Source organism: Pogona vitticeps, chromosome 1, assembly GCF_051106095.1.
Source record: "Pogona vitticeps strain Pit_001003342236 chromosome 1, PviZW2.1, whole genome shotgun sequence".
Lineage (NCBI taxonomy): Eukaryota > Metazoa > Chordata > Lepidosauria > Squamata > Agamidae > Pogona > Pogona vitticeps.
Window position 1 is genome coordinate 250,640,486 of NC_135783.1, and position 12,020 is coordinate 250,652,505.

Genomic DNA, 12,020 nt, shown 5'->3' on the forward strand with positions numbered 1-12,020 from the left:
GTATGCTTCTGATCATGAGCTGTTCCAAGCCTTCTCCATACTTTTTTCTTCCCATCATTCTGGCACAGGTTGATCTTAGTTTCATCTCTCCAAAGAATGCTGTTCCAGAACTGGGCTGGCTTTTGCAGATTTTTTAGGGCAAAGTCGAGTCTGGCCTTTCGATTCTTGAGGCTTATGAATGGTTTACACCTTGTGGTGAACCCTCTGTATTTGCACTCGTGAAGTCTTCTCTTGATGGCAGACATGGATAAGGATGTGCCTTCCTTCTGGGAGTGTCCTTCACTTGGCTAGATGTTGTGAAGGGTTTTTTTCCTTTACCATGGAAAGGGATCTTACAATCATCCACCACAAGATTCTTCTGTGGACTTTTGTTGCAGAGCTCACCAGTGCAATTCTTTTTCTTTTCTTTTCTCAGAACATACCAAACTGTTGCTTTAGCCATTCCTGATGTTCCTGCTATCTCTCCAATGGGTTTCTTTTCCTTTTCTTTTTTACAACCAAAGGATAGATTGCTTCACTGGCAAGCAGAACTCCTTTGAATGCATGTCGTGGGTTCATAGCAACAGCTTCCAAATGTGAATGCCACATCTGGAATCAATCCCAGATCTTTTACCTGATGAAATAACGGTGGAAGAGCCCACACCTGTCCATAAAACAGCTTTTGTCCAATTATTTTGGTCCCTTTAAAAAGAGGGAGCTACATATTAAAGAGCTGTAATGCCTAAACCCTTCCTCCAATTTGGATGTGAATACCCTCAAATTAAAGCTGAGAGACTTCACTTTAAGCCCATATTCATTACTTCAATGTTAACTTGAATTTATTTTGGTAAACAGCCAAAATAACAAAACTTGTGTCAGGGTCCAATTATTTCTGGACCTAACTGTCTATCAAAGCTAGTTAAATGTTCAAAAGGCATAGACAGGTCTAGGACAAGCAGGCTATGCCGTTCCCATCCAAAAGAGGAGCTGAAGATCTGGACGGCAGTAGTTAAGCTCTAGTCAAGATCTTTCAAGATATTATGCTAACAGGTGAGTTCTGAAATCTGGACAATTAGGCAAGGAAGAGCAGGATAGTGGGGTCACTTTGACTTTTAAGAGGCAGCTCAGAAGTTCTGGAAGGCCTGGTTATTACCTTCTCTGGGCAGCAATTATTGTGACACACAAGTAAGGAACTGATATCACAGCTCAGGACCATCCTGATCTTTAAAATGAAGAAATTGCTATTACACTGTCCGACAGCACCAAGACTTCTCCCCTTGTTGCAGGGTGGGGGGGGGGAGAGAAACATTCATACTGAACACAGAATGGATTGAGCGCATTTTGGCAAAAGACAAAAATAAAACTAGAAGTAGGTACAGCGTGGTGACTACACAGGTGTTGCTCAAAGGAGAACACTGACCTCTGGTGGTGATCAGCTATCATTTATATGAGATTCGGAAATCCTAGGCAAGGCCTCACTTTCTCCCTTCAGAGCTAACTTTCTGTAAGCTTGTAACAACTGACATTCAGACATGTTAACTCTGGTATTTCAACTACATTCCAAGTGATAATAGTGTCACAAGAGCTCTACCGCAAGCATTCCTACAATGCACCTTGGCCTACAGACACAGTAACTAATCCTTCTAGAAAATACCTGCCTCAGAAAGAATTTGCCCACTTTATTCAATGACTGGATCAGAATACCTGTTAGGTACCACATTGCTCACTAGAAATGAGATGGTACCTGGAATTTCCTTCCCAGCTATTCTATTGAGAACAACTGGATTATTTCACTCACACAGTAAGGAAAGCACCTATAATACATTCATTAAATACAAATGCCTATTATGGTGTACAAATTAGGGTGTTTTGTGCACAAATGAATTTTGGATAAAAGACAACAGGAAAGAGTAATTCGTATGATGCAATACCATGGAGACCCATTAAAATGAATGAAAGTTACAGAGGTTGAGTTGCGGAGGGGCTGACCTAGATCTTGCAACCATGCAGGCTAATAGCTGCTGACTGTCCCTGAGCCAAAAGGAGCAAGCCCAATGAATCAATGGAACTTAAACAAGTGTTGACTCACTACAGGTCCACTGATTCAGTGGGCCTATTCTAATTGCTACTTACTACAGGCTTTCAGCTGTAGTGCACAACTGCTAAGCAATGACAGCTCAAGCATACCCTGTGACAAGGGTGTGGGGACCTCAGGTTTACAGCATGTACTATGCTTTTGCAAGAACTCCAAGATCTACCAATAATATGGAAATAAAAAAGTGGTTCCGGAATCAAACATATAGTTCAAATTAATGTGCTCAACCCAGTAATTTAATAGCAGTCACAAAACTGATAAGGGTTTTTTTGGCCAAAATTCATTCCTACTTTTCCATGCAGTCTTCATTGCAGCTGCCTAATGTGGAGTGGAGAAAGTCTCTCCCCCAATGTTTTTTTTTAAAAAATAATTTTGAGTCAGAAGCCTTGTGTCTCTGCCGCAAAGTACCAAGAGATCTACCACTAGATCCTGACTTGCCCGCATCCCACTATTACCTCTTGTTGAACAAAAAAGTTATTGTGTGGTGACGAAGTAATCACCCAGCAAGCAACTTTCCAAGGCTTTATTTACCCACCTAGCCAGCAAGAACACAGTTCCTGACATTGTACCTTAATTGAGAGTGATAGTGTCACAGTCAATAGCGCCAGGACTATCAAGACTCAACCCCTCCCATCTCATGAACAACCTCAGTGGTGCTGTCTAGATCATTTAGCAAGAAGTTAGTCTGTCTGGTCAACGTGTGGCAATGTCTACTGGTTTAAATGATGTGTCTTTAGATAGCCATCATATTGGTGATGTTTTTCAACAATACTTGCACAGATACATGTTCCTACCCTTTATGTCATAACTATTTAAGATCATATAGTGCACATAAATGAAATGGAAGGCTTGTGAGTAAGGATAAGCAGAGGAAGGACTGACCCAGCACCAGGTGTTCCAGCTGTGTTTTTCTTCCATGCAACAGTAGGACTCCCAGGGGCTTGGCAACACAATATATTTTGCATCTCATGGTTAGAACACTTCGTACTGTAGTCACTTCTGAAGTCTCCAAAAAATTCAAATTTGTGCCCACAACTAATAAAGGAAAAGAATACATTCTTACTTGTATTGCCAACTTCACGAGGCTCAGCAGCACCAAAGAGGATGTCAATGAGACCAGATGCTGGACCAGATTGATACTGACTAAGCGCATTCAAAGCCCTGATAAGAAAAAGAATACAAAATATGAAAATCTCAAAGTTAATTCCTTTAAAGCTCAGAAAAAGTAAAAGTAAAACCTTACATGAATACTGAAATTCTTCTTAAACTATTACAGGACGGCCACAAAATCTACAGTTTGCAAGAACACAAAAGAATTTTCAATGAATTCAGTGACATTAAAAATTATAATAATCATGTGCTGTCAAGTATGACAACCCTTTTCAGAGTTTTCCAGGTAGAGAACACTTAGAAGTGGGTTACCATTCCGTTCTTCTGGGACTGTCACGCTTGCCCAAGGTCACACAGTCTGGCTCTACTCACAAGAGCCACAGGCACAGTGGGGAATTGAACGTCCATTCTTAACTCAGTGAGCTCTCCAGCCAGGTCAATGAGATTAGGGAAGTTAAAATAGGTTCCTCTCCCTGTTATCTCTCCCAGCCCCAACAATTGCCAAGCCTTGAACTGTACATGCAGATATATCCTTCCTAAACTCTGTAGAACTACAGTTTCTAGCCATGTCCAACAGAAACCACAGACAGAAAGGTATCTTTATACGATATTGCCCTAGCCATCTGGAGGCCTCTTCAAAAGGAGAACGTCTCAGGTTATTTTCATATGCAGGTGCTGAAGAATATAATGCTGATTTATATTCTCTCAAGTAAAAGAGCTGGGCAGGCGCTGAACCTAGAAATCATTCTGAAATTCAAAACTGAAAAATCAGTTTTATAGCCTCTTTCCTGTCAATCATTTGTTGTAAGATTCAAGAACTGGGTATGGCTTTGTTACTTCAGCCTATAGGAGCCATACGGGAGGAAGATCACCTGTCCCAGTACAGGTACTTAGTTAAATAATAATAAAAAAGCTTATTACATCTAGACTTTGCACTTTGGCATTTTTTGGAAAGGGAGGTAGAAATGGTTAAGGATGAAGACCAAGTACCATCCCCACCTCATTGTTACCTTTTCGGAAGACATGAAACGTTGTTACATTATGAGAGGATTCTATGTTTAAAATATATAATGATCCAAAATCTGTCCTATGTTAGCAGCGTTACCTTTTAAGCCTTTTGTAGGTGACATCATTGGCAAGTTTCAGCAGACGATAGACATTCTCTTGGTCCAAACTTACAAGGTTGCTCTGAGGCTCATCAATTGCAACAGTAATTAATTTGGAGGTTATGTGGGTGATAGTTCCCGTGCAGAGCTGATCCCCTGGGCCGCCACTTTCGTAAAGTCCCACAATGTCACCTGCAGAAGATAAATCACCAGCAAAGAAGAAAATTCAGACTACATCTTAGGAGGATAGCAGAGGAGCTGCCTTATATCAGGCTAGACTTTGTGTAACTTAGCAGTTATTGACAGTGAATGACAGGAATTCTCCCAATATCTCAGGCACATGTCTTTCCCACCACTTGCTATGGATCCTCAGTCTAGGCGGTGATCAAACCAGGTACCTTCTATACAGTATAGGAAATAATGCACTCTGTAACTGAGCTATGGTTCAAATTGTCCCTATTGTTTCTCTACTCCCAAGCATTCCCATCCTCAGAGATTACTGCAGTTCACATCCAGCTCTATATAACTGACTATATCCAATACAAGCCCCTGGCATTTACTAGTTAGCCACATGACCTCACCAAGACCCAGATGAATAAGTTGCTCAAAATTCTCTTAAGTTCCCTTAAAGCCAGAACTGAAAAAGCACAAATAGAACTGCAGATATGTACCTAACATATTCTCATCTTAACACTGATTTAACATTTCTAAATGTGTAGGGTGCTAGAGATATCAGATATTTCAAAAGCAATGCTCTATAGTCCTCATGGATACAAGCTAACACAGTTCCCATGAAGCCACAGATGGAGTATGTAAGCGTTACAAAGCCCTACTTAAGCATTTGGAGGTTATGTGGGTGACAGTTCCTGTGCAGAGCAAATCCCTTGGGCCACAAAGCACGCCAACTCAACTTTCTCTGTCACCTTTTCCACTGCTCTCCTCACGGGGACAGTAACTTGAAGAGGAGAAGAGAGCTCCAATGCACAGATGACACTCTCTCCTCTTCAGAAAATTGTTCTTCGCCTAAGAGGAGCAATGGAAATGTGCAAGGAGGAGGTGGGTATAACATGCAGCCACTTTTCCCGTCATTATTTCATAACACCTGAATGAGATCTAGACCTTTGCAGAAAATACACATAATTATTAAGGTCAGATTTCTAGCACAGCAGAAACCCTCACTGGGTAAGTAACACTGAAGGTAAGGAAGAGGACACAAGACAGAGAAAGCATTGTGCATCTGAAGCACAGCAACCATTTAAACTGACTGGCTGCATTATGGTTCTCTTAGCACTTTCCAAGAGTCTTTTTCTCCCAATCTAGCTTATACTTCATTAGCCTTTAGAGTAATAACCCAGAAGTGCTGTGATCCCAAACCGGTACTGTACTGCCATACATAACATAAAGCTATTGGTTATTCTACAGACTCAATGTCTGATACAGCAAAAACGGTCAGATACTGTACACACTTGTTTCTGCAAGAGGCAGCTTTAACCAAATATTTCCTCATGAGAAAAGCAAAGTGAAGGCAGAGTATGAACTCAGAAAATGCCAAGTCTGAGAAATTCTACCCTTCAAAGGCCCACTCAGCCTCTCAGCCAAGAGAGCAGTCCTGTGGCACCTGAAAGAGGAACAAATTCATTAGGCACAAGCTTTTGGTAGACTACAGCCCAAGGCAACGAATGCATCAAGCATTACTGAGCGTTTCAGAGACTGCTCTTAAGGAACTTCACCCAGTTCTGTTCCTGAGTCACTCAGAGTCAGGAATGGCTGGACAGGATTCTCCAGAGTACGTCCTGAGATTTAGATGCTGATAGGAGGTCCCTGTGGATAGGCTACATAAACAAAACAGATACTTGTGTATATGTATTTATTTCCAAAACATTTTTGTTTCCAAAACAAACTTAAGTTCAAGCATAAATACCAATTAGTTCTAAAAACAAGCAAAAACAATTGATTGTAGCAACCAGGGAGAACACATCTGCTACAGAAAGTAATTCAGGCGCCAATAAAACTGATTAACAACATTCACCTAAATATAGGCTGTTAGGCATCTTCAATTAAGATGGAAACTGCCAATTTAAATTGTCATGATTCAATCAATGCACTCTGCCTAACTCAGCAAGAAATGTCACCTTCATTTGGATGGATACTGCACATTTACAATATAGGAGAGGCGCATTTTAATTTTAGTTTCCTTCTGCGTTTCCACCCGCCTCCGCCCCATGGCTGCCTCCTTTCTCTTGGTGAAATATTTGTTCCTTAAAGGAAAAGCACAGCTCTGCATAACTGAAACTGTTCTGTCACTAGCAACTGTAAACGCAACAGGCAATATCTTTAGCTCATGCTGGCTTTTATGCCACATAGCAGAAAACATGGCTCTTTTGGAAACAGAGCACGGAAAGATTATGTGCTTTTCTGAGTCTCTAGAGACACTTTGCCAAACACATGTTTATCTAACACCGTACAAACCTACTTCCAAGTAGTCTTCTATTTTCAGACAGCAAAGGGTAAAAATAATGTACTATTCCCAAATTACCATGTACACCAGTCAGCAGTGCTGAAGAGGTAATACAAGTAGAAATGTGTCTGATTGTCTATAGTAAGGAAGAATTTCCCCTTAGTGTTTCTCTAATCAACAGCATTTAACTTTAGTGTCTTTCATTCTCTTCTCCTGGAATTGTTCTCCGTAACACCCAAGTAACAAGTGGGGTGCCATAAGGCTCAGTCCTAGGCCTGGTGCTCTTCAACATTTTTATTAATGACTTGGATGAGGGAGTGCAAGAAATGTTTTTTAGATCTGCAGATGTCACAAAATTTGGTAGAACAGCTAATGCCGTGGAAGATCAAAACAAAATTCGAAAAGATCTTGATAGGCTCAAGCACTGGGCCGAAAATAACAGAATGAAATTTAACAGGGGTAAGTACAAAGTTCTACACCTAGGAGGGGAAAAAAACCCAAAAACAAATGTACAGTAGCACTACATGCAAGAAAGATCTTGAAACTCTTGCAGGTCACAAGCTGAATATGAGCCAAGAGTGTGATGTGGCTTTAAAAAAAAAAAGGTCAATGCAATTTTAGGCCATGTTAACAGAAGTATAGTCTCGAAATCCCATGAAGTACTAGTCCCCCTGTATCCAGCACTAGTTAGATCTAAACTTGAGTACTATATCCATTTCTGGACACCACACTTTAAGACAGGTTGCTGTCCTCTGAAGATGCCGGCCAGAGAGACTGGCGAAACGTCAGGAATAACAACCTTCAGAACATGGCCAAAGAGCCTGAAAAACCCAGAACAACCATTAGATCCCGGTCGTGAAAGCCTTCGCGAATATATTGACACTTTAAGAAAGTTAAAGAGGACTAGAAAGTTCAGATAAGGGTAACAATAATGATCAGGGGACTGAAAACCAAGTTCTGTTAGGAAAGGCTCAAAGAACTGAGCATCTTTAGCTTTGAGAAAAGAAGACTAAGAGGAGAGATGATAGCACTTTTCAAATACTTGAAAGACAGAAAAGGGGCAGGATCTGTTCTGGATCATCCCAGACTGCAGGACACACAATAATGGGCTCAAGTTACAGGAAGCCAGATTTTGGCTGAATAAAGCTCTCCTCTAGCATCACATTTTGAATGAATCTATTTTTTTTCCTGCCAGCATTCTTCATTTCAAACTTTCATATCCACACGTAGAAACTGGGAATACTATGGCATTATTCTGAAGCATCTTTTCCAGTTCTCTCATAGCAACCCTCCCACACACATTTTTTTCTTACTCCTTTACAGGAGTCTTCATTTGAATGATGATTGAACCAAGCAAGGTACAGTATAAGGAATCTTTAACAATTTCAATTTCTTCATCATCAGTATTCAAGATATGCGGTTCTTCTGCGTTAATTTATCTTTTTCATGTTCAACTGTAATCCTTTCAATTTTTTTTCTTTCATCAATAGTCATTTCATGCCATTGACGTTTTCTATCAATGTCATCTGCATCTTTTAAATTTCTGATGATTCCTTCACCAATTCCCAATCTTCATTTACTTGAACCTAATCCATTTTTTCATACTGCATGTTCTGCATACAGGTTGAACTGAAAGGGAAGTAAAATAAACACGTTTCTGACCCTTTCACCAATGGAAAACTATACCATTTGCCCACATTTTATTCTAACAGTAGCTTTTCATCTGTAATATAGAGATGAGTGCTTTACAATACAGTACATCATTTCCTGACTCAAGTAAAAACTGGTTTCTTTATAAAGAACAAATATAAGACAAGCACGTTCAAGATTTAAAAACCAAGAAATGGAACAAGTTCATTAAGAGCAAGTGCACTGGAGTCATAATGGCTGCCTGCTCCACAGGGCTAACCCCTTTATTATTTATCATTCATTCAATCAGTCGGTCCTTTTCGATGTTATGTATTTTAAGATCAATTTTCCCAAGGTGACTTGCAATAATAACATAGCATATTGACCTAAATTCAATAGTTAATCCCAGCTAAACAGACTCAGAATAGACCCACTGAATCAATGGCACCTCACAAAGTCATCAGCTAGGTAAATCTTAGTTATTCAATGGTCCACTCTAGTTGACAGGAATACTTGTATTTGGCCCACAGTTTCTGCTGCAACACATTATTCCCACTGCAATGCCAATAACTAACCACCAATTTATAATAAATGTCCTACAGGAAAATACAATTCAGAATTCAAGCTAGCTCAGGGAACTTACACAATGCCCATAAAAAAGCAACCACAAGCACTAAAAACTTTCAGTTAAAAAAGAAAGAGAAAGCTGTTGAAGTCTTTTAAGGCCTCTTAACAATCACAAGAGATCAGATGTAAATAAATGCCACAAAATAGATGCCAACACAGAAAAGGTATAGTCTCTGCCAATCTTATTGTTCTGGAAGCTGAGTCAGCAGGGCTCCTGAAGATGAGCTTAAAATGCTGGCAGCCTCAAAAAAACAAAACAAAACAACAACAACTAAAACTATAATCTATAATACAGTATGCAGACAGTTGCTCTGGAATACAACATAAACAGGCAGATTCTACATAAACACTAGACATGTCTACAAATCTCAGTGAAAAAAATGATTGTATGGATAAAAGAAGTTTTCGTGATGTGAAAGAACTTAATCTAAATCTAATTCTAGCCTTTCAAATTATCTTCTTTTGAAGTCAAGGAATATTTACCCACCAGGCCCAAAGCTGTTACTGGGCAGCTGTGACTCGGAACCATGTTTTCTAGGTTGTAAAGTTAGAAGTAGACGGCCATACAACCCAGTTTTTTGACTGGCTACTTCAAGTTTCAGCAAGCATATTCCTCTTCGCTGCAGTTCTTTCAAGGAGATGCTCTCCTGCCATATCCTGAAAAAAGCAGGAGAAAGACAAGGCAACAACTAATGAATGATACAAACTGAGAAACTTGGTCATCATCTGTCCCTCAATGAAATGCTGATTGACAGCACAGAAACATTGTCTGGGACAGACAATAATACTAAATGACACTCAAGTCTGTTGGGACATAACAATTACAGTTGATATATAAGTAAAGGAAGGGCCTAGCAAATATCCCTTGGCAACTACCTATTTGATGCCTCGCAATGTTATTCTGCATTTTTAATACTAAGTCACAAGATGGCTGACTCTATGCTACACAGCATCTGAAGACTCACAATGAGTATCTGAGTACAGAAGGAAGAAAAGGCAAGTTGCACCTAGCAATAATTTTTCTTAACACCGACTACCAGAGAACACAATCTGAAGGATGCTGTTGTACTCCTCTCTTGCCATGGGCTTTTTGTAGGGATCCAGAATGCTATATCATGATCTGGGTCAACATGGCTCTTTTTACAACCATCTTTGCCTCACATCTCCTCTCCTTTTTCATTTCAGCTTAGTCCAAAAGCTAAGCAGGAGACTTCCAAATGAACAAAAGATGAAAGAAAAACTACAGAAAGAATACAGTGGAAAAAACAAATGGCAAATGTAAGGAAAATATACGTATTAAAAATGTGCCGTGACTATTAGACAAAACAAATGTAATAACTGGCAGCTGTATCAGACATTCTTGAAGTGATCTGCTTGTTAGCTTTGAACTACCTCAACTACCTATATATATATGTAGCTTCTGTCAGTCCAACCATGGTTGCTTCACATTTTTTATCTCTCTTTCTCTGTCTCTTTGTAATTGTAAATAGGAAAATATTCAGCATCCACACTACCCACTGACATACCAGTGCTTACTAAGGGACAACAAAGTCTTAACTATATCTCAGGATGAGAGGTTGCTCCATTCTCTTTGACATGTTACCTCAGGGGCAAATCTGAGCAATAAATACGGGTGCACCCTCTTTAAACAGGCTGCTTTCTCCTTTGCTCTAGGCCCTAGAGTCTGGAGAATGAGAAGGCTCTGAATTAATAAGTTGCTTCTGGCTGCTGTCTGAAAAACACACCTGGAGATCCACTGCATGTATGGAACTGAACTCAAAGTTCTTGGCACACAGGCGTTTGCCTAGGGGTCTTATTATTTTGAGACTGCCTTCTGTTGCAAGAGCCTAAGACAACTGTGGCTGCCTTACTCATGTTTGCTATGGAACTGAGGCTTTGCACTTAAGAATCTGAAAAAGTCTAGTGGAAGATGATGCTCAGTGGGGTAGTGGATTTAACCAACTGGGCTGGTAATGAGAAAGTCTAGCAAGAATATGAGTTTAGAGATTAACTGCAACTTTTGGTTAGTTTTATAGTTACATGTGTGGCCCCACTGAAACAGCTGAAGTGCTAGCTCATGTTGTTCCATACTGCTGAAAGAAAAATAAAAGCTATTTTTGCTATATCTGACAGAGGCAATTGTGTTAAAAGTATTACCACATAAGTGACTGATTTTTTCAAAGAGCAACTTTTCAAAGTGGTCAAAGAGACTTGATGCAAACTTCACAGTGATTTCCAAAAAATAATAATACAGTAATTATATTACCCGATTTCAGGATGTTGGCAAAATTAGAGTAGAAGTGAAGGGGGGAGAAAGAGAGACTATTATGGCACTTTAAATACTCAAAGATGTCAGTGTGAAGTTTTGTGGCTCAAAAGCTACTTCCTTGCATCTGAGAAACAGGACTTTGTTCTGCAAAAGCTCACCTGGAAATACACCTGTTAGTCTAACAGATATATTTCCAGGTGAGGTTTTGCAGTGCTTACTTATTTAGAAGCACATTGTATTGGACAGTGTAAGATTTACTTCTAAGTTAATAGGACTCTGCAGCAACTTGTGTAAATAAAGGACATCTGGATCCATGTGGCTTCACCTGTTTGGACTATTTCATTGCAACTCGGGGGAAAAGAAAAAGCAGAAAATACTGTAGTGGGATACAGCCTTAAGTTTTCAAGCACTATTAGTATCATTATACGTGTAGGGCCTATCGAACAGTTTCTCATTCGAGTTCAGCGAACGACGTGGGGAGGGGGAGATTCAAGGCCGCCAGGTGTGAATTATAAATCTAATTACAAAAAAAAAACTCCAGGTGTCGTGCATTCCTACTCATACCGAATTAAACATAAAACTCCACCATGCTGAACTGGTCTGAATCCTTACGAAATATCTACAGTTGATTGCAGCTCAATACCTGATCTCAGCCGTATAGTACACTTTCTGAAGAAAGATGCTTATAAATACCAAAATGGATACTGTAATTAGTTTTAAAGGGCTTTATAAATAAACGGCCCCCCC

The 12,020-nt window shown here is 39.8% G+C and overlaps 1 protein-coding gene across 2 annotated transcripts in view; it reads right to left on the reverse strand.

The window, feature by feature from the left end:
- The window catches only part of IGHMBP2 (immunoglobulin mu DNA binding protein 2), a 108,759-nt gene that overhangs the window by 96,566 nt on the left and 173 nt on the right, over positions 1 to 12,020 (reverse strand). For both annotated transcript variants that reach the window (XM_078383592.1, XM_020784088.3), the window contains exons 2-4: positions 9,492 to 9,661; positions 4,290 to 4,482; positions 3,138 to 3,235 (exon numbers count right to left, since the gene is read on the reverse strand). In XM_078383592.1, the coding sequence (XP_078239718.1) occupies positions 3,138 to 3,235; positions 4,290 to 4,482; positions 9,492 to 9,661 (461 nt within the window). The remainder of the gene's footprint in view (positions 1 to 3,137; positions 3,236 to 4,289; positions 4,483 to 9,491; positions 9,662 to 12,020) is intronic.